This window comes from Siphateles boraxobius, unplaced genomic scaffold (genome assembly GCF_051911475.1).
Source record: "Siphateles boraxobius isolate OS27281-9 unplaced genomic scaffold, OSU_SipBor_1 46, whole genome shotgun sequence".
Lineage (NCBI taxonomy): Eukaryota > Metazoa > Chordata > Actinopteri > Cypriniformes > Leuciscidae > Siphateles > Siphateles boraxobius.
The window spans coordinates 16,367,360-16,390,783 of NW_027509097.1; the positions used below are offsets into that span (position 1 = coordinate 16,367,360).

Here is a 23,424-nt window from a genome sequence, read left to right on the forward strand (position 1 = left end):
TTAATCAGGGTAATATTTATTATGCTTTACAATAATAACTTCCTTTGGTGCCAAGGAGGCTGGCATCCAGCATATGTCTAATTCTTCACCTTTTCACAAAGGGAGTAAAGGAGCTCTATCTGTTCAGCATACTCAAAGCCTGGGCTAGAAAAAGAGGACGCAGATAAAATGCAAATCAATGTTGTCGGTTCATTTAATTCGCCAAAAAAAAAATTGTTTTTCCAACCTGAAACTTACCGACCGGGTGTTTCTAGAATCAGAGGGATATTATCCAGTCGAGGCTCATTCACAATTTCTCGGAAAGCAGTAATACCTATTTGGCCACGTCCAATGTCTTCATGGCGGTCCAGATGGCTGCCTAATGTTCCTTTTAAAGACAAATTACACAATCTCAAAAGAAGTAACAATGCTACTAAACATATATAATATATGGAATATTCATAGGCTAAACTTGTCACACTGTCATTGCACAACCAATTACAGCAATAGAGTGCTACAGTGATGATGTATTTTTGAAGGCCAACACAGTTTTATCCTGCATTAGATTATTGCATTAAATAAGCTCTGTGAACACCAATAGTATTTATTTACACATTTTTTCATAATATAATCTTCACAAATAAACACAACTTTCATGATTTTTAAAGCCTAAATACTGTACATTCGACAAATGTAAAAAACTAAACGTAGACTAAAATGAACTACACCACAGTCACATGACAATAACATCACTCTTTCAAAAACATTTTCCCTAAAAGTCTGAGTTAGATAGTTTTAGTTTTAGGCTGTAAAAGGGGACTAGTGAGTAGATGAATTTTCCTGTTCAGCGAGATGACGTTTAATGTCCCCGACATTCTCTATAGTCCCATTTAGCCACTTGTTAGTAACCAGCTGAATTCGGAACTGCTGAATACTAGTATACTATTCTTACTACTTTTACCATATCTTTCTATGGCAGAAAATGTAGAAGTATGCATGTGTACTGTGTGTGTGTGTGGGGGGGGGGCTTGTTTTACATTTATTAGCTTGATTTGTCTCAAATTACTTCTGTAGCCTTTTTCCCACACTCACACAGACATTTTTTCCTTCCTACATGGGGTTGCATTTTGTTTAGGCTAAAAAATGCTTGTGCATGCACATTTTATTAAAATAAAATGACAAATAAAAAATGAATGTCTTAATGTGATTGTAGAGCAAATGTTCATAGACCAAATATAGTCTTATTTTGAAAAAGGAAAGACAGTTTGGAAAAGAAAAAGTCCACATTTCACTCAGCTGCCACCTATTGATGAACCATTGCAGTATGAAAATGAGATTCAAGCTGTTCATCATAAACATTTTTTCACATTAAAGTAAAAGTTTATGTAAGTACAAATTAATAGTTTTTAGTTATAAGTTTGAAATGAATTTAATTAAATCCATTGATGTCAATGGAGTTCATACTGGTAATTCTCATTTGTTCGTATAAATTTCATCTAATGATAATATATTCAAATAAAATTTCTCCTAAATATTGATAAAAAAAAATATTTTTTCTTGCATCACACTGGCTTTTGCTGTAGTTCTTGAAAAATGTGAAATTTCGAAGAATTTCTCTTTTTTCTTTTTTTTTATTGCAATAAAACGTTTTTTAATGAGTTAAATCTCAAGGGGATTTAATACTGATGTACATGTTGCAGAATAAAACGTGAAAATTTCTAGAACTTGTGTTCACCACAGACCTTTATTCAGGCAATTAACCAAAACCTCATTGACTTCAGGACAATGGAACCGGACATGCTATTAATAACAAAAATATTAAAGGAGTTTAAGATACAAAGTATCTTTTATCAAAGTTCATCATTTTGATGAACGAGTTCGAACAGGAGTCACGAACGTGCATCACAGAACAGAGCAAGGCAAGCATTTGTGCTTATAAAACTTAAACTTTTTTATTTATTTTTGAAATGACCGATCGTTTCGCAAGATAAGACCCTTATGCATCGTCTGGTGTTGTTTAAAGCCATTTAAAGCTGCACTGAAACTGTCATTTGGACCCTGGACCGTTTGGTACCCAATGAAGTCCATTACATGGAGAAAAATCCTTGAATGTGTTCATCAAAAACCTTAATTTCTTTTCGACTGAAGAAAGAAAGACATGGACATCTTGGATGACATGGGGGTGAGTAAATTATCAGCAAAAGTTTTTTAAAAAGTGAACTACTCCTTTAATTCGTTTTCAGATTTTGGCCTACAAAAACACATCATTCCTGAAGCACTTTAAACTGACAAGACCAAATGAATGCTGCATACCTTTAGAGTCATTTAAATGAACGGCTCTCAAATAATGCAACCCAACCACACGGTCAAATTCATCAAGCATATTCTTTACTCCTCCAGGTGGTGAAATGTCATAGCCTAAACAGAAGAATATCTCATCTCAAATACTTTATACTGTATATAATCAGCAGAGCTCTTAAAATCAAAAAAGTTAAGGTTTGTCATGTTAGCCCATACTTTTGATCTTTGTACCAAACTTATCTTTTTCCAAATAATTTGTGGTAATATCTATGGGACTTCACACCATACCTGCTGCAAAAGCATGGCAAGTGTCCAGACACACCCCAACACGTGTCTTATCACGCACCCGGTCTATTATGCTTCTCAGTTCACTGAGCTGCCCACCTACAGTGCTGCCCTGACCACTCATGTTTTCAAGCACTATTGAGAGAAAAGAAAGAGCAAAATAAAGAATACAATCCAGCTAAATTCACCAGAAAGCATGAACAGAGTCGCACATTTTCTACAAATCATCACGGTTGTATAGTTGACCTGTAATGACGGCAGGGGTTTGCTGGTGTGCGTGGTTAATAGCTTGGGCAATTTTCTCCATGCATTTCTCAGGGCTGGAGTCCAAAGAAGCTCCAGGGTGAAAGTTAAACTGGCTGAGGCCCAGTGCACTGCAGCGACTCAGCTCATCCACAAGCATAGACTTGCTCTTACTGAACACATCTGGATTACAACATGCAGAGTCATTTGACATTCAGTCTTATATTCAAAACATATGCAGCCTAGTATTCATTATTGACTAGATATTGACTAAATCAGCTGAGCTGTGTTTTTAAATATGTCAAACTTGTGGCTTCATCCTTAAATAATCAGTATTTGGTAGATGCACACAACCAGAGCGGGAACAGTCAGCGCACAAACCTTCTTTTGGGGAACCGCAGTTCATCAAATAAGATCCATGTGGCAGGATGTGTATCGGATCGAAGCCATGTTGAGCACAGGCTTTTTGAAATTTAACTGCTGCAGCTGGATCAAGGGCTGGTCTGGTCCAGGAGCGCTGGGAGCCCAAGAAAAGGGCAAAAGCATGACCTCCCATGGTCACACTTGATTCGACTGCTTTCCATATTCCTCCTTAAAGAGATAGTTTTACACAAAAATGAAAATTTTGTAACTACTTCCTCACCATCATGTTGTTCGAAACCTGTATGAATTTCTTTCTTCTGTTGAATACAAGAGAAGATATTTTAAAGAATGTTGGTAACCAGAAAGTTGATGGCACCCATTGACTTCCATAGTATTTTATCGAAAATCTTCAAAATATCTTCTCTTGTATTCAACAGAAGAAAGAAACTCATACAGGTTTGGAACAACATTAGGGTAAGTAAATGATGACAACGTTTTCATTTTTGGAAGAATATTTGTAAAATTGACATGCATTCAGCACAAACACTGCACTGAAAATAAAGCATCTTTGCTCACCTGACACTGAGACGTGAGCGCCAATTTTCTTTGCCTTTATCTTTCTTTTCTGTGCCATTTCTTCTTCTGTGCTGCTCCCATCTGATAGTTGTGAGTCAGAATGTTGAAGCTCCTTTGTTTCAGTAACCTCCTCATTCTTTCTCTTCTTGCCTTTTCTTCGTGAGGCCATATTTTTCTGAGTCAAGAATAAGCATCTGATTAGACATACTTAAAACTATGAATAATAAACAACCCAATACAATATGGTAAATCTACACTGATGAAAACATTATTAATCATGAACCAAAAATTGGTGTGCAGTTTACCTTAGAGATTTATAGTGCAATAAAAACATAAAGATTTGTTTATAACATTTTAAATACTCTGGATTTAAACTGATTTTGGCTTCTTTTATATAAGGGCAGGTCATTTGTGATCTGACATTATACATTTCAAATAATATTTTACTCTGGAGATGATACTGAGACAGGAGCTTTCAACATTGGATCCGGGGACCCTAGGGACCTCAAGAGTGGGAAAATTCAGTGGGAAATTTCAGAAGGTTAAAGTTAACATTACGGAATTTGACATTATTTTTGTTTCATTCTGCTTTCTATAAAAAAGAAAGAAAGTAAACAAATTACTTTATCCTCAATTTTATATATCTAACAGAGGGTAGAAAAAGCTTCAGATAAAAGCTTTTTTACAATGGCAACATAAAAGTAAATTATTTAATTCTAAAAACATGTTGTCTTTATAATTTTTTTATTGTATATTATAAAAATGGATGTTTATACAAAAAAAGAACATCCCTTTACTAAAACATTATCTATATTTAAATAATGTGAAATTTGATAGGATAGAATGAAGTAGCCATTTAAGTGATGTTGAAAGAGAAACAGTATGTAACCATATATGAATAACCATTCCAAAAGAGCTAGATCTCACAATAAATAGTGCATTGTTTAATTATAAGAACGGCCAAATAAAGAATTATTGGACTTTTAATATTGAAGGTCAAAAAATTCCCTCGGCTGCCCCCCTTCCGTCAGACCTGTCCAGACACACACATTCACAACGAGCAGTAAAATGGCCGACCGTCAACCAACTGAATTTACAGCGCTTTAAACATAGATTCCGCCTCTTTCGTTTACATTATCGTATTTCATATTTAAAAACAATAGAAGGAGTGTTTTCATGACTAGCTATTCGATTTTGATGGAGTATTGTATTTCACGTTGCCTCAAACCCCAGAAATTCGCACTTAAGCACTTTAGCTGTAGCTAGAATACTAGCTGCGGTGCATGTAATTCCTGAGGTAAGTGCTTTGTTTTTAAAAAACAACTTATATAAAATGTTATTTGCTACCAATGGCAGTAATATGAATTTGAAAAACCGCAGTGGCATGAAAGTATTTATGTGTGATACAGTTTTTTCTCGTCGACATCTGTTAGCCACTAGCTCGATTGCTAGTTAAATTAGCCAGCCAGCTAGTTAGCATCTACTTGTTTGCAGGTTTAGCTTTCCGCTGGTCGGTCGTAAAAACATACTCTTTATTTAGTCTGTACTAATTGATATGGACAATGATTGCATTAAATGAAAACACATATGAGTTTGCTTTATGATTTTGGTGGGCAATGAATGTATCCCGACTCATAGTCTATTGCTGTTGCTCCCTATATTTGATTAAATGCTTATTTATGCATGTCTTGTTTTGACGGTTGCTTACCCATTTGATTTGTGTTGCTATCCGTATGCAATTAATCGACGGCTTCAGGGGGAATTTAACGAACTTACCAGATTTAACGTTACGGTTAGGGTGTCATTTTCTTCTGCTATCAAACTAACGTTAGCTAAGTTAACTCGGCAACAAGATTTGGCAGGACCACTAAAGCTTACGAGGTAACGTAATATGTCAGTTATTGCCGTTTAAACAGTTGATTTTTCACGAATCGTTCGGATAGCTGACGCATGGAATGTAATGCATGTATTATCGTATATTGCACCGGAGGAAATGGGCGGGTGGGAGCGCCTGTCCGAAGCTGCCCTGCCTGCCAACTGCAGGCTCGCAGACAGATTACACCAATAGTTTCTCCCATTACGACGATCACAGTATGATTTTAATGGGCATCCGATTTATTACATGACCCACGCAAACTCAGGTTGACCCTATAACCAACATTCCTTCGAAGTTACGTATACAGTGATTTGTGATGTTATGATCATGTGAATGGTGCCGCTGTTGTGTCTCATGCTGTTATGCGTTTGGTAACAAGGCAGCACCTCTTAGTGCCTGGACTGGTTGAAGGTGATACTCATCAAAAACTGTACATTTTACCGATCTTTGGTACTGCTTACTCCGGATTAGACAGAAAAGGTCTATAACGTTATATCATTGAGAAGGTTTTACAGTTGAACCATATTGTTTTTAAACAGTATAATGAGCTCCATATCGTTTGTAGAAAGGAGCATCAGGAAAGGGAACAGCAGTTCATGGAAGACAAGAAAAGGAAAAAGGAAGATAAAAGGAAACGGGAAACCTCACAGAAGGTATTTGTTATATTATGTATGAATAAATTATTTTGGATTGTAAAATTATAGTAAATGAATGCACTGTGATGGTAATTTATGCGGCAGGTGTGCATTAATTTTCAATAACCAGTGTCCCAGAGTCAATTTTTCAGCTCGTGTGTAGAACTACTTTCTCACATCACTGATTTGACTTAAAAAAATTTTTTGAAAGTCATCCGAGCCTCCGTTACTAGTTTTTCAAAGCGAATTGGAACTAGTGATGTAGGCTTGAACTAAGCAGTTATTGGAACATTTAAAATTGTCATATTATTCTATTTTTCTGTAGTTTATTTGCTTCGTTCTTATTGTACTTTTGCTTTGGTAGGCTGTAAAGGGCCATTCACACCAAGAATGATAACTATAAAGATGATGATAACTATATTAGCGTCCACACCAACGGATGATAATATTTAGTTTATTCCAGAGAATGTGAGCGTAGCGGCCTCCATAGTGGAGAGCACCTTTCTGAATATTCCTCTCCACTAGCTCAATATACAGAATGCTCGTTGTGATATGCTGGTTTGAGAATATGTGAAATAAGCAATATGTCTTGAGGTTATGGAGTTCAAATATTGTTTTAATGAAGTTACAAACTCAATACATAGGCTAGCCTAAATGCACCATAAACATTAATTTTATGATCTACTTACAGTGAAGGTCTTTTTTGTTGTTTGCTGTGCATTTTCCTCTCAATAACAAAAACAACAGACAACAAAAATAACAGTGGTGAGAAAACAAAAATGATGGGCAGCAAAATTGCAAGAAAAGCTTCATGTGTACTGCCATCTATAGGTTAGGATGTTGATATTGCAACTGTTCAAGTGTCAAGTAGCCTAAGTTTCATTCATAATGTTTCTCCTTTAATCCAATATAAAATTTCATACTATTGTCCCTCATAACCAGTAGTATAACAAGCCTATGACCTAAGCAAGCTTAATTTTTATAGACTAGTTTGACATAATATGGAAGAAAATGGAAAAGTTTTACGTAGGCGTTCAAAATACTGCTTCACCTTGCTCATCTTCTGAGTGGAAGTTTCTCGAACCTACTGCGAGCACCACAAAAGAAAAAAACGCTTGCAGAATCTGAGGTAAAATCAAATGAGTTTGTTTTCCGCTGCAGACACACTTTTTAAATTTTAAGATGTAACATTAACGTAATGGTAATTTAAACGTAGTATATTTAAAAAATATAAAGCAAAACATTAAATGTGCAAAAAGAAGTAAACGACTAGTATTTCCAAGTCAACTAGCAGCAGCAGTATCTTTTAATCGACTTGTCGGCTAGTCTTACACATCCCAAATAGTTATCTACCTTGGTGTGAATAGACCTTAAAGGGATAGTTCACCCAAAAATGAAATTCTGTCATTAATTATTCACCCTCATGTCGTGCCAAACCGTAAGACCTTTGTTCATCTTCGGAACACAAATTAAGATATTCCTGATGAAATCTGATAGCTCAGAGGGGCTCCATTTACAGCTATTCATTTAATTAAGGCCCAAAAAGTTAGGAAAGACATCTTTAAAATAGTCCATGTGACTACATTGGTTCAACCTTAATTTTATGAAGCGACAAGAATACTTTTTGTACGCCAAAAAAAACCATCGACCTTATTCAGTCATTTCTTCTCTTCTGTATCAGTCTCCGACGCACGTTCACAAGAGCACCACAGCGCATGAGTGACATCGGGTGCGTCTTCCTCTGCTTGTATTTTTTATTATTCTTTGCATAACAGAACAATAACTACATACACATACAGATGATCACAATGTATACGAGTATTAACTTCATTCATAATGGCATCAAATGAAACTAAAAAAATAAACTATAAGAAAAAATTATAGGTCATGTGTCAGAACTCCAGCTCCTTTTTTTCATCACCACGCACCTCGTGGTGCTCCCGTAAACACGCGTCGGAGACTGATACAGAGGAGAAGAAATTACTGAATAAAGTCAATATTTTGCTTTTTTGCCGCACAAAAAGTATTCTCGTCGCTTCATAAAATTAAGGTTGAACCACTGTAGTCACATGGACTATTCTAACGATGTATTTCCTACCTTTTTGTGCCTTAATTAAATAAATAGCTGCAAATGGAGCCATCGGATTTCATCAAAAATATCAATAATTAATGCCAGAGTAATTAATGCCAGAATTCAAATTTTTGGGTGAACTAACCCTTTAATGCTCTTTGCAATAGCTAAAATAGTTATAGAAAAATAATCAGCAGCCAATCAGAATCAGTCATTCAATAGCATCATGGTATCTGTCATGAAGATCTGCTTGGCACAAATCTATGAATGAATACATTCCAAGAATCAGCCCAGCAAACATTGTTCTGTACTTTGAGAATTTAAATATCCATTATCATCAATAGTGACACTTTTTCACCCTTTTGTTTCAGGTTGCAGAGCAAAAAAATAAAGGTAACTACATTCTGTTGTCTTTTTAAGTGTGTTTTGTTATAGTTTGGGATTTTTATTTCTCAAAGTTTTTTAAAATTAGTTCTTCAAAACAAATTAGATTAAACTATCCCCGACCCTCACCAACAAATCCGTGGGATTACATCCATTCTGACCAATGATTACTATAATATTTGAAAATTGAAAGTAGTACATGCATGCCTACACACATGAAATCTCTTCTATATGTATATAGGTGCACACACTCAATGTAAAAAGTAACAAAAAATAAGATGTATTAAAAAACACTGGTTTGTTATCCATAGAGAGAAACGAATTCAATAATAAGGCGTTATTTAGAAATAATCAAGGTATTGTTTTCCTGATCCTCTTAATGAGTACCTTATCTTTTCAAAGCAAAGACAATACATTATATCTCTGATCCACTGGGTGTGAGTGGGTGGAGCAGCCTCCTTACATTTTAGTAGTATTGCTCTGCATACTAACAAGGAACAAAAAGCAAAGACTTTACACATTGATGTTAGTAACCGTGACTCTTCTGGGGCAGCTCCAAATAATGCCACCAAGGCGTCTGGCTCTAGCCTAGAAATCTAGACGCACCCTAGCGGCAGCAAAAAATATTTTGCAGCAAAGTGTGGTCTAGCTAGTTGTAGTTGGCATTCGAGCTGGAAAAACCAAGCTCTGGTCAGACCAATCACATCGTGTGTAGAGTTGGTGGGCGGGCTTAACATAATGACAGTAGAGTTGTGACGGTTCCGCGTGATTTCCATAGATGATCTGTTACTTGAAAACAAAGAAGATAATGCTGGCGAACAGCGGTCTTTCGGCTTTGGCCGCGAATCTGGATGACTTGGAGTTAAGAGAACGTCACTTAAGTCATTCTTAAAAAAAGGAAGATGTGTTCGGAGTTTTGACGACCGGATACGGCAAAAGTTTAATAGAGGCCTATCAACTAGCTCCGCTGGTGGGAAGACGCATGGGACTCACTCAGCCACAGCCGTTCGTTGCTCTGGTTGGTTGTAGCTCTGTCATATTGTGTGCAGAGGGAATTTGAAAGACAACTGTTTATCCCGCCCCTCGAATTGAGGTATGCCAATTATGAGTTCCCAGACCTAACATCTTGATAGGTCTGGCTTGCCAGGCTAGTCTGGCTCTAAACCGGTGTGGAGAACCGCTGAAAGAGTGTCAAATGCAGATCGCCAAAGCACCTTAATTTAAGAAATGTCCTGAATATATAAACTAGTGAATCCTCAGCACATTGACATATGTTACACATGGGACTAGTACCAAGGAACATTTGAACTAATTTAACTTTTCACATGTGCTCTTTGTACTACTTTGAACTGAAAAAGTGAGTGCCGAGCACACATTGATGAGTGGGTACGGTCCCATGTGTCATCCGAGAGTGATCTGTCAAGATTTTCCTCCCCTAATTTTATCTAAAGAAGATGCCAGACCTGTTATTAAATTATGTATGACAGAGATCAAGCTCTTAATATGTTGCATGAAAGAAAACTATCTAAGATAGGTTTGGCATTTTTTTAATGTTTGTTTTATTTTCATCTTTTTTGTTTGTACTGTGCGCTGATATCCTGAAAGTTACAGAGACAATGTGTCATTGTGCTGGCAAACAAACATGAAATGAAAAAGTGTGTCAGCTATGTGTAAAATCCATTTATTCTTTCCTTTACCTTAATGTAGTTTTTCTGCATTTCTGCTCTCATTTGCTCCTAAATTTTCCACTAAACAGTGCCAGAATTGACCAAGCCTCCATCTGCACAGTCTCCTGCCACCCCCAACTCAACTTTCCCCAGCCCTGGCCCCGTCCCCTCTTCAACCCCATCCGCTGCCACCCCGGCTGCTGGCGCCCTCCCTCAGGGTGGGAACAATGCTAAGCGGCCGGCGGTGGCCAACGGACAGCCCTCCCCCGGAACACAGAATTCCCAGCGCTACATGCCCCGTGAAGTGCCCCCTCGATTCCGTTCCCTGCCGGACCAGAAAGTGCTACTGAAGAGGGGCCAGCCACCACTGTCCTCCATGCTGGTGGGGGGAGGCAACAGCGGGGGGGACAGCCCCAATGAAACAGTGGCTTCTGCCTCAGGTAAGAATCATCAATTGAATAATTTTAATAACAGAGATGGTGTAACTTTATACCTGACTTATATACTTGTGCATGTAAAAGTACTTCATGATATCCAGGGTTCTACAGTGCGACCATTTTGCTCGCATATGCCCCTAAAAATTGATCCGTGCGAACCGGAAAAATGATTTACGAGCACAATGTGCGAGTAACTACAACCTACCATAATCGAAAACGAGAAGATAACTAAATAAAAACTGGTTTTGAATGACAAAAACTATGACGAAAATCTATTGACATTCCCGGCAACGAATAAAAACTAGACAAAAATGTTAGATAGTGACGATTTGGAAGCGATCCAGTCAGAACTGATGTCCTGCGTTTGTAGATGCGCATATTTGTCCTGTAGTATTAGGGACGTGCTGCTGTTCTACCAGCGGCACACGGGTTCACATGCGCTGCATGTCTCATGAAATATTAAAAAATGTAAACGTTTGGGAGAATGAGTAGAGCAGCCATATAGATCTGAATGAGAGTGACGACGACGCATAGTTTTCTGTGCGCACACACTCGACTCGAAGCGCGCAGCCACACACACACACACTAAACGCGCGAGGACTGCATTTACCTCTCTTTCGTGTCTGAATGGACAAATACACAACATTATGTCGAAATGTCCGTTTTGGAGAGTATTCTATTTTCGAATACTATTTAGGACGGATAGTATGCGAATTGGGACGCAGCAGTAAACTGTGTCGGTTAAGTCTTAAACAGTTTTGAGTGAATCGGATGTGCATCAGTGCAAATGGATCCGCATGTCATTGGACATGATCCGATGTCTTAAAGTGACAGTGAGTAATAAACCTAATGCAGTCTGTGTCCTTAATTATCAAGCAACAAAAGAAAAAGAGAAAAGCATTCACTGCTCGTTAATAGCTTTAATAAAGATTCATTATATTTCATTCATACAAATAAATATGTCTGCTGCTTGAAATAATAAAGAATGATGTATGCAAGTAGTTATAAAGAAAGCATATATCATTCATTGAAAGAAGACTATTCTACTTTAGGAAAAGTGGTTTTATTTAATTTTAAGATTTTTTTTAAGTCACAGTAGTTAAATCTGTATATGTATTGCATGTTCAAACTTTAAAATCGTTCATATTAACAGGTTAATAGATGTTTTCTCCGGGAGTATATGGGTTTGGACATTTTAGAGAAATTCTAAATGAATGCATTACAATTGATCTAAACCCATTATATTTTAGTCATCTAAATTGTTTTATTTTTAGTTTTAGTTGACTAATACTAGTAAATACTAATACTCTCAGTTTCTCCTCCATGTTGTGGAGAAAAGCCTCTGCAGTGAAAGATGCAGATTCACTGGTGTGCCGATTTGCTCCTCCTCCTGAGAGCAACACGTTCCCCTTGTTCTGTTTTACTAAAGTGATTGTAAAGTGTGATTTATACTTCTGCATCAAAACGACGGTTTCACACCATAGTTGAACAGAAAGAGAAGGAGCACACATGTTGTGTTTATATATATATATATATATATATATAATAAACAGTTTGTTAAACTCTGTTACTTGAACATTTTTCACTGCGCTCCAAAATGTCTTTTTGTGCTCCTAGATTTTTTCATTTAGGAGCACATGTGCTCCTTGGGAAAAACCTTAGCGTAGAACCCTGATATCTAGTCTTCTTGTCTTCTAAAAGCTTACTTATTTTATGCAGCAGCACAGAGGATATATGTAAAATAGGCTCTAAGCACATATTTTTGAATACTCTGCATAAAATATCCTATGCTACCTGAGATGTTGGTAGACTAACCTATGCTGTTTAAATGACACTAAATAGTCAGGGGGAGTGGTCTGCACTTTTTTTTAGTCAATCAGAAAACTAGCAAATCAAAAGCACTTTTTGCCTGCAAATAATTGTGTGTGATCTGAATTGCTAATATATCTTTGAAGAGAGAATTTAAGCAAAATTACTCACTTACAGCATCTATAAAGGGATAGTTCGCCCAAAAATGAAAATTCATGAGAATGCAGTTCTTCAAAATATCTTCTTTTGTGTTTCACAGAAGTCATGCAGGTTTGGAATCACATGGGTGAGTGATTGATGATTTTTTAGGGTGAACTATCCCTGTTTGTATAACATTGGTTTGGTTTGGTTTATTTACATATAGAAAATAGTCTGGCAGGTTCATAAAGAGTTTTGTATTTTGTTTACAGATCCAAACCAGGGCTCTTTGGGTCCAGCTGCTCTCTCACTGCCCCATACATCATCCTCCTCATCAATCGCTGCTTCTTCAAATTATGCAAATTCCATGTGGGGGACCAGCTCTGGCAGCCAACCCCTCTCTCAGGGCAGGGAAAAGGTGATAGTGGACCGGTCAGACCTGGAGGAATGGCCTAGTATTGCTGCTGGGGATGGGTCAAAGGCGGGGGATACAGCAGGTACCGGAGGTGCAGACGGTAGTGGGTTTCTGAATCGCAGCGCCTCATGGGGTGAGAGGCATATCCAGCAGCAAGCGAAAGTTTTGGGAGGAGGGAATGGGAGGAAAGGAGTCAATTCCGGCAGCCCCTCCCCACCCACATCCTCTGGTTCACCCAATGAATGTATGCAGTCTGGTAGTGTTTGGGCTTCATCCTCCCATGAACTCATAGGGGGGAATGCAGTAGCACTAGGCTCATTGCCCCCCATATCCAAAGCTGTCCCTCTCCCAGGGAGCTCTGATAGCTCCTTTGGTGTCAGCTGTGGGATTCCAGGTGCCAATTTTACCCCTAATGCCAATCCCTCTGCTTGGCCAGCCCTGGTACAGGAAGGGGCTGGGACAGTTGTAACAGAGGGGGGCTCCTCTTCCCTCCAAAGCTCATCTTTGTCTGCCAGCAACTCTCTTTCTGTGAATCAAGCCTCTCATCAGCACCAACTTCACCAAATGCAATCCAGAGACAGAGAGCCATCCAGTGGAGAGTGGGGTGGCGCATCACTGGAACTAGGAGCAGGACCAAAAAACACAGGGGTGGCAGAGGGGGCTGATTTGGACTGTGGAAGCACAGGTGGAGGGGATGGCTCAGCTTCCTCTTCCTCCTCCACCAGCTCATCATTATGGAGAGCTCAGCCTTTCCCCCCGAACTCCAAAACGGGTGCCTCAAGGACTGAATCTTGGGAGGATGGAGCAGGGGGGAGCTCTGTGTCTACCGAAAGCGGGAAGGCGTGGGGTTTTGCCAGCCAGGACGATCGAGAAGATTTGACAGGGGCAAGTGCGTGGGGAAAAGGAAGTGGTGGTCAGACCCCCGGGGTATCTCAGGGAGCGTGGGGTGGGGACCATATGTTGGTTGGGGAATGGGGGGCGTCTAGTGGGGTTGGGGGTGTCAGCAATCCAGATGGGAAAAATGGCTCGAGCAGTAACAGCAGCAGCAGCGGTGGTAGTGTCGGCAACCAGACGACTTCTACCTCCACACCTTCAACTATGACAAGAGCTTGGGACAATCAGAAAGAAGTTGGGAATGTAGGAACAGGGGACTCGAGTGAGTGGGGAGGCCAGGGTAGCAAATGTGGGGGAGGTACCTCATCCTCCAGTGGCGGAGGAAACTCCAGAACTGGCAATCAGCGTCATGGCCACCACCGCACTCATCAGCCTCCCAACCCTGATGTGGCCTTACAGAATCTGCTTAGCCGGTCTGACCTGGACCCCAGAGTGCTGTCCAACTCTGGTTGGGGTCAGACGCAAATCCGTCAGAATGTGGCATGGGATTTGGAGAAAGGCGGTGGAGCAACAGCACCAGGTGGGGCAAACTCCTCATCTACAATGAGTGCACCTGCCCACGCCCAACCGTACTCTGGTTCTACTCGCTCCTCAACTACTGATCCATCTTCCTCCCCTCTGCTCCAAGGTGCAACACTTAATGCCAACTTGAACTCAAACTCCATCCTCGGACCATCCGCTATTTCACGTGAAGGTTGGGACAACAGTAGTAGCAACAGCAGCTCTTCTTTGCATGCCAGAGGCCCTCCACCCTCGGGTGTCAATATCCAAAACCCTGGTGTCTCACAATCTGGAGGTGGAGGAGGTAGTTCAGCTGGTGGGCAGGGCAAGCCATCTGGGGGTTGGGGGGGGACTGCTTCATCAGAAGGCCCAGGGAAAGGTTGGGACAGTGAGGGACATGAGTGGCGAGAACGTAAAGCTGGGAGCTCATCAGGCGGGTGGGGAGATATCCAAACACAGGGTACTCCATCAACTGGAGGAAGTGGCTGGGGAGACAGTCAGGAGGATAAAAGAACAGGTGGATGGAAAGAAATTGGACGGGTGGATGCAGGCAATTGGGGCCCGGGAGGCAGCAATGACTGGGGAGATAATGAGCCCAAAACATGCAGTGGGGGTTGGGGGGATGGGAAGGGTGGTGGAGGTACTAGTGGAGACTCAGAAGTGGGTACATGGGGTAATTGGGATGAGGGAGCTTCTAGAGGGACGTGGGGAGCTGGAGGTACAGGGGTTGGTGGAGACAAGGGTGGAAAATCTCACCAAGGCTGGGGTGGGAAGATGCACCCGTCACAGATGCCAAACAGCCAATTGGCCTCGCAGAAAGGCCCGGCACAGCAGCAACAGCAACAACAATCACAGCCTCAGCAGTGTCAGTCAGTAGAAACGGGGGCCCTGCAAGGAAGCTGGGGAAGACCGGCAGGTCCTTCACCCCAGAGCCAAAGTTCAGGGTGGACTTCAGGGCCTATACCCCAACTTTCCAGTGGCCCTGGAGACACTTCAGAGCCCAGCGGTTGGGAGGAGCCTTCTCCACAGTCTATCAGCAGGAAAATGGAGATTGATGATGGAACATCTGCTTGGGGTGACCCCATCAACCACAAAAGTGTTAACTTCTGGGATAAGAACAATGCCCCATCTGGCCAGGCACAATCAGTGCCCCCTCAGCAGGGGCCCCCAACCCTGCAACAGCAGCCACCTGCAAGAATTCCAGCAAGCCTCGGGAATAGGGATATGAACCTTGCACAGTCAACAAACAAGGGGCCTGGAATAGGTAAGTCACATTTTCAGTGCTTTTTTAACCCTTTGTGAAAACTCCTCAAAAAGCTGCATTTTTAATTTCGGTCATACCTAATGAGAAGAGTTCCTTTGGTATGAAATGGATATTTAGTGCAGTAGAAGGTGAAAATTGGACAGTCATTTAGGTTGATATTTTGAAGAACGAAAAGAGTGACATTAGATATGATCTTTAAGAGCTTTTGCACCGGAGGAAGCTTTTCATAGTTCCTAAAACTAGAGGCGGAAGTACCCGGATTTTAGCGTGTTCGCACCGCAGGAACTAGGAATGATTTTAGCTCAAGGAACTCCTTTTGGAGGAACTAATTTAGCTCCTACTTAAGAGTAGGGTCTAAGCCAGCACTATAGGAACTACCAGTGACGTTAGTGTACGCTGATTGGCCGAACGCACACGCGAAACACCAGCACCCGACATTTTTAAAAAAGCTGTGTAAACTCACAGATTATAGCCAATATATTTACTCCACAAACTAACTCTACGAACATGGAAAATTGTGATAGATGGACCTCTTACCCTTTACGCTAAGGAGAAAATCCAATGCAACTTTTAGGGCACCAAGCGAAACATGATTATCTATTTCTGCTCAGCTAGCAACACTGGATATCAACCACACGGCATACACTAATAACTTTTCATTAGTGTCTCCTTTCTATGTATAACAGTTCTAATAACGATATAGACAGGATTGTTAGACAGATCTTAAACTAATGAACACAGAGAATTTGATCAGCACTATGTGATCAGCCTCTGGCTTTCTCAGCGCCATCAAAATAAAGGTCCTCCGCGCCATCAAAATAAAAGTCACAACAACAAGCGTGGCTTATGTCACTTCAGAGTTCCTATTGTCGGTGCAAATTTAATCAGGAAAACGTTCCTAGGGGAACCATTAGTTCTCGGGGAACCACCCTGCGAAAGCCCCTATTGTTTTGCTTTCATGTAGCATAACATAGAACTGTATTTATTAAAACATTTCCTTTGTTTATCTTTTAGCTTCTTCTGGATGGGGAGGTAGTGGCTCTCCTTCCAGTCCATGTGTGGACAACGGTACTGCAGCGTGGGGTAAACCTACTAATGCGCCCACTGCTTGGGGTGACCCTGAAGACACTGGCAAGGCGTTAGGTTGGGGGGATCCCTCCCCCAATCCAGTGAAGTCTGGTGAGTCTGGATCATTTTTGTCCTAGTGATGATGGTGTTTTGAATAAATGAATGTGTTTTGAATTAAACCTGATCCTGAATGTATGCATACTTCTGCATAAAGGGTAGGGGTGGGAATCTACTAAGAATCTACGAATCACGATTCGATTACGATTCAGAGGGCTGCGATTCGATGCTAAAGCGATTATCGATTATCTGAATCTTTGTGTGTGTGTGAATAAATACTTTGCTTTAAAAGTACAAAGTAATGACCCATAAAGAATTAACGTACTATATATTTTATTAACATTGCAAAGAACCAACAGGAAAATAAATGTGTGCCTGAACTAGCAGCATACTTGTAGTAAATCAATAATATAACAACGACTGGTACAGCCGAGTGTTTTTCCTCCTCTGGGTGGAAACGTGTCATATGGCTTCTCATATTTGTCGTGTTTCCGAAATGTTTTAGTTTTATTCTACAAAGCTTACAACTAGTGTGGCTCTTGTCCAGCTCCTTTCCACCATTCAACTTCATAGAAGCCAAAATATTTCCACAACTCAGCTTTTAACGATTTTGCGTTCATCCATCTAGTCTCTGTTATGTGCACACGCCACAGAAAGTCCGGGCACTGCACTTCTGCGCTTCAGAGTTCCGTCTTTTGCGTTCCGTCAATATTACGTTATTATAAATATATATCTAGAAATATATATATATATATTTTTTTTTTTGAAAATCGATTTTTGACATTTATGAATCGATTCAGAATCGCCCACATCCGCATCGCGATGCATCTAAGAATCGATTTTCCACCCAGCCCTAATAAAGGGATGTTTTATTTTTACAGGTTCAAAGTCTATGCAAGAAGGTTGGGGTGAAGGAGAGGGCTCAGTCAGTGCTTCACGTCACTCCAGCTGGGAGGAGGAGGATGAGAGTGGTGGTGTATGGAACAGTGCCGGTTCCCAAGGCAGCAGCTCCTCCTACAACTCTGGAGGCTGGGGAGCAAAGAAGGGCAACAAGGTATGTCAGTGGTCAGGCTAGGTTCAATATTCATGCAGATCTGCAATTTAAATTGCTTATGCTTACTATTTACTTATTGTTCCATCTAATTTTCTTCAGGGCTCCATGAAGGGTGCAGGAGACTCTTGGATGAACCCAATGACAAGACAGTTTTCAAACATGGGGGTTCTGGTAAGAAACTATGGGGGGAAAAAATTGGTCTTAGATAATATAGTTTTAGGATCTTACATTTTTGCAAATAAACATGTAGGAAATTGCTAATTTTATTAACATTTTAAGAATGCACTGATACAAATTTTGGCTTAAAAAAAGATTTAAATTATCAGCTATATTTTCATTGCTAGCTTTAATAATCATTGAATTTTCAGAGATTTTGTGAATAGTATATTGCTCACTAAGATATCATGCATCTTTATCAACACATTTAAGTAAAGTTTGGTTTATGAGGTTTACCAATGTGGAGATTTGTTATTAGGGAGAGGACCCCTGTGGTCATTCCTTGGATCTGGCCCCTGGTCCTCCACAGGACAAAAAAATGGAAGGAGAGAAGCGTGGTATGGGCTTGAATGAGTACAATGGAGAGATGCGTAAAGGAGGACGTGGAGGGGGAGTAGGAGCAGTCTTCCGTTCACCTGGTTCCAAAGAGGTGGGGGCTTGTGAACCTGGGCCTTACTATGACAAGGTGTTTGCATCTCCTTATGTTTCTGTTAATGGTGTTTCGTTAGTCCTTAATTTCTTATTGACCTGTTTAATCCGGATCTTTGCGGTCACTTTGATTAACTGTTTTTCCATCCCTCTATCTTTTTCCTTAGGCGAGTGGTCAGTTGTTTAGTAGCGGTGGAGGGATGGCACAGTCCAGGCACCAACCAGGGGTGCCGCCCATCAACCCATCAGTACGAGCGCAAGTGCCTCATCAGTTCCTGTCACCTCAGGTACTTGATAATACTGTATCTATTATTTAATATTACTTCAGTAGTTTGCACAACTGTTGACAGAAAAATGTTTGAAAAATGTTGACAGACAGGCCAATATAGTGGTGGACATTTTGTTGAGGTTTAAAAAAAAAAAAAAAAATTCTCAAAAGTACTGTGCACTGATTATGCGCAATAGGATTTCACATTGTTTTTAAGATAAACTCAACTAAAGGAATGCAGCTGGCCAAGACCAAGTCAAAAGTGGTCTTTGTTATAGAACTAACTAGTTTGTCCTGCAGGTGCCAGGCTCTGTGCTGAAACAGATTCCTCCTTCCAGTGGAGGTGTTGGAGGAGGCATCTTTACTCCACAGCTTTCCCCACAGCACATCGCCATGCTCAGCAGCATCTATCCCCCTCATATTCAGTTCCAGCTGGTGGGTAACTCCCGTTGCATGCACAGTACTTTATCTATTAGGCCAGACTCACAATACACTCCCTAGAGTTCGGTTTGTTTTTTCTTTTGAAGTTTTGACTTGTGCTTTCTTGCAGGCCTGTCAACTGCTTCTACAACAGCAACCGCAGCAACAGCAGCAGCAGCTGCTGCAGAACCAGCGCAAATTCCCCCCAAACATACGTCAACAAGCAGACCCCCAACAGGTACGGTCTTCACCTCTTTTTTTTGCAAACAGGTCAGTATCCAAGGGACTAGTTACTGCCAAAGGTAGTAGAACTTAATTGGGTCCGTTCACAGGAAGAGTAATTGCCTTAATTGCTAGAAGACAACCCGGGATAGTATACTCTACTCCTCGGACTCTGAATTGTTTCTATGGCAGTACTGTTAATGCCAAAATGAATCTATGAAATATGAGTAAGCAATAGACAAAATCACAATACAAAAAGTAACAGTCTTTATGCAAATGCCTTATTGATTAATGTATAGTTTAATTAGAGGGGCATTAGATAGTAACTCTGTGCTAGCTACATTAAACTGTATATCTGTCATTTATTTTCATTTTTATCATTTTATTTTTCTTGCACAAAGACATTAATAATAGACAATTATAGGTTTAAGCCAAAATATAACTGCTTAACTATTTTTACTCTAAAATCAGCATTCAGGTGCTCCTAGAAATCTCCAGAGCTCTCCAGAAAATTTTACAAGTTGTAATTACGATTGTTATTCAACTATATATTCTACGTACTGGTTTCAATTTGGTCTAACATACATAATTCTCCATTTACAATGTTACCATATAGCCCAATGCTTTTTTACATCTTCATATAGCAATTTTAGAGAGCTGAAGAGTCTGTTTTGTAAGGTGGTCTGATTTGTATAACTCAAAATATAGTAGAAATTGTCTTTTGTTAGTTACTATTTGCTGCTTATCATAGTCTTCATTCTGTATAGTCAATAAATAATATTGTTCAATACCCCATATGTTTAAAAAGATTGTTAATACTTGGTAGCATGCATATGATCACACAAATAATTTGGAATGTTGATTTGTGCATTTTTGGACTCATTGCAGCTTGTATACTGTTATATTACTTATTCAAGTAACTTTTTTTAGACTGGCAAACAACCTTTTGCTTCCATATAAACTCAATATTTATAAGACTCAATATTTGTGTGGATTTGTGACACGGGGTGATGCTATAGTTTGAAGTCAAACAGCATAGCAGAACAAATTGCAAGATTTGTAATGTGAAAATTAGGGATGCTCCGATCGATCGGCCGGAGATCGGTGTCTGCCAATAATCACATTTTATGACTCGATCGGTACTCACTAAACTTGGCCGATCTCACAAACCGATCACAATTACGTCTAAACATGAGAATAAGGTACATGATGCGTGGGGACTTAAATGATTTGGCAGTCATGTCATCACCGGTCTGGAATTACTTTGATGTGTCGGGAAACAATGAAAAAATTAGCTACTTGCCATATATGTTTCAAAGGAATCTCATGTGGAGGAGCGTTGTCCTCCAGAGAGATCGCCTTTCTGAAGAGTTACTTCGCTCGCTCAGTCCACACAGCCCGCTCGCTCAGAACGCCCAAACTGACGTGCTGGTTAGGAAATATGTGAAATAAATTGGGCTGCCCGTGCACGATTAAATTTTTTTTTCTTCTAGTTGACTAAGAGTAGTTCATTTAAGCCATTAGTCTAATCACATTATATTATTTTAATATTTATATTAATTTAATTACTTAAATATATATATGGGAGACAATACTAAACCATAATGAGCGTTATCGTAATATTGCATATTCCGCATATCAAGCGCATGCATAAAGCTTCCACAAAGAACAGGCAAAAGTAATGTTTGTGCAGCCTGATACATTTTAGCTGTTTATTAATAAACTAGTGTTTTCTGGCTGCAAAGATACACTTGGCGATGTTGACGCCATCTTCGCATAGTGGACGCGCCTATAGAGAGAAATGCTCACTTCTTACGGATTAGCCTATAAGCAGAGAGTAGCCCATTTCTTATCGATTTGAATTGTTTGTTTTTTTAAAGTAGACATTTCAAGCTCAGGTCTGTGAGGCATGTCGTTTATACGCTTAGTTTCAGTTCATTTATGCGCGCTCCAGTTCACGCGCGGGCGCCTCCGTGTCCTATTATATTGTCTGCTATATTTCGCTTCTTATTTATTAAATCCAGACAATTGGTTGATGAAACATTGATTGAAATTAAGATACAATTTTTACAAAACGAAATTCACTTTAAAGAATGGCTTTCCACAAAACTTAATTAAGTGGTCAAAATCATGTCTGACCCACTCCAAATGTCTCCTGATATATTGGGCATCTTATGATCCTATCTTACCCATCTCATGCGGTTCCTTTTTCATATAATCAACATAGATGAAATAAAAAAAGAACATTATATTATATAAAACAAATATGAAATGTATATTTACGTTTTTAAGTTATATTTAAATGTCAGACCACTCCGCTTTTCTCGTGTGTGGCCTATACATGCATGTGTGCGTACATAACGGGGAGGGGTGCGATTTTCGAATAATACCCAGCCATCTTCGAATTTTATTTTTGCTTGAAATGCCCATCCCTTCTAATGAGTAGCATCAAACTACTCCAATTTGTTCTTTTAGGAGTTTAAATTATTTATTCATTTAATTTTGTCCTGCCCAGACTTGTATTGGACAAGGTTTAAGTTACATCAGACTTCTCTATTTTATGTTGTCCTCCAAAGTTTACTATTGGACAACAATTAAACCTTGTGGGCTGTATCAGACTGCTCAATTTTGTTTGTATTTATCTTTGTCTTATATTAAGTAGCCTATATTAAGCATCGGTATCAGGATCGGTATCGCCCGATCACCATGACAAGAAATCGGCTATCGGTATCGGCTGCAAAAATCCTGATCGGAGCATCCCTAGTGAAAATGAAATGAGGATTGGGGTTTAACCCGCCACAGTTGTGGACATATGAACAAAATGAGTTGTCTAAGAATTGCTGCTGTTGTTAAATCAGTTTTTTTTTCTCCAGCTTGCCAGAATCATGGCTGTTCTTCAGCAGCAGAGACAGCAGCAGCAACATTTGGGAGGTACAGGGGGCGGCTCCAAACTTTCTCCTTCTCACCTTGGTGTGAGTGGCCCAAAGATGCCAATGTCGGACGCCATCTCACACCCTGGCTTGGCAGGATCTGTTGCAGACCTGCATCAGAAATCACAAGGAACTTATTCTGGTGAGATCCGATATGAATTTTTCATATCGTTTTCATATCCATTTTTCCGATAAGGTCTTCCGACACTTGTTGACCATACAGAAAAAAAACGTTAGTTTACAAAATGCTAAATATCAGCAGATATATCATCAGGGATTAAAGTTCTCCGTAGCTACGACGGATTTCCGTTAATTGCAGCGAGTCTATGACGGATTTCCGTCAATTGCAGGGTTCCCGTCTGTCCTTAATGTCTTAAATTCACTTTTCATAATGTTAAGGCCGTAAATAGGCTTTCATTTCTCAAATAGTGTGATAAATGTCTTAATTTTGGTTTGAATAGGTCTTAAATTAAGGAAAGACGATGTGTATTCACGCTGCTGAGGGGGATGTGATAAAGCCTGGATTGGAGCGAAAGCACGTTCCTCTCTCCACTCTAAGCATTCTGTAATCACTTCGCTTATGGTCCAGTCCGGGTTTTCAATTCCCACTCACAGAAAAGCTGCTCCGTGTTCAGTCAATTAATCTTAGTTTTGGAGAAGTGTATGTCAGGCTAGGCTACAGCTGGTTCACTGCGGTCCGAATCCGTGCGCGTTTGTTCCCGGCGCCCCCCGCAGCGTTGGCCTGGTTTCACTCTCAACTTGATTCTATCGAACCCTGGTGCATTTGCGTGCATATTAGCCTACGTCATCGCAAACGTGCACGGCGCATGATAGAAAACAGAACCCGGGTCAATATTGGCCGTTTCTCAATACCAGGTACGCAAACTTTGCACTTGCCAAGTTCGACTCAGGAGAACGAACT

General features: G+C 40.0%; 2 protein-coding genes across 5 annotated transcripts in view; one reads left to right on the forward strand and one right to left on the reverse strand.

Annotated features, from left to right (window-relative positions):
* On the reverse strand, positions 1-5,779 carry LOC143710118 (putative endonuclease 4). Its single transcript, XM_077201073.1, has 8 exons — positions 5,456-5,779; positions 3,748-3,922; positions 3,190-3,399; positions 2,812-2,991; positions 2,569-2,700; positions 2,293-2,397; positions 238-367; positions 1-144 (listed from the first exon to the last, which is right to left on the reverse strand). Exons 2-8 carry the CDS (start codon positions 3,914-3,916, stop codon positions 78-80), a joined length of 993 nt encoding a protein of 330 aa, XP_077057188.1. The 5' UTR covers positions 3,917-3,922; positions 5,456-5,779; the 3' UTR covers positions 1-77.
* tnrc6ba (trinucleotide repeat containing adaptor 6Ba) overlaps positions 4,777-23,424 on the forward strand; it is a 27,072-nt gene continuing 8,424 nt past the window's right edge. For 2 of the 4 annotated variants that reach the window (XM_077201068.1, XM_077201070.1), the window contains exons 1-13: positions 4,787-5,044; positions 6,189-6,276; positions 8,701-8,722; positions 10,470-10,820; positions 13,037-15,838; positions 16,853-17,017; positions 17,845-18,017; positions 18,117-18,188; positions 18,493-18,699; positions 18,830-18,949; positions 19,231-19,365; positions 19,481-19,588; positions 22,446-22,644. In XM_077201068.1, the coding sequence (XP_077057183.1) occupies positions 6,220-6,276; positions 8,701-8,722; positions 10,470-10,820; positions 13,037-15,838; positions 16,853-17,017; positions 17,845-18,017; positions 18,117-18,188; positions 18,493-18,699; positions 18,830-18,949; positions 19,231-19,365; positions 19,481-19,588; positions 22,446-22,644 (4,411 nt within the window). In that variant the 5' untranslated portion in view covers positions 4,787-5,044; positions 6,189-6,219. Of the gene's footprint in view, positions 5,045-6,188; positions 6,277-8,700; positions 8,723-10,469; positions 10,821-12,885; positions 12,913-13,036; positions 15,839-16,852; positions 17,018-17,844; positions 18,018-18,116; positions 18,189-18,492; positions 18,700-18,829; positions 18,950-19,230; positions 19,366-19,480; positions 19,589-22,445; positions 22,645-23,424 lie in introns of all 4 variants that reach the window. The other 2 variants (XM_077201067.1, XM_077201069.1) reach the window with 2 other exon arrangements.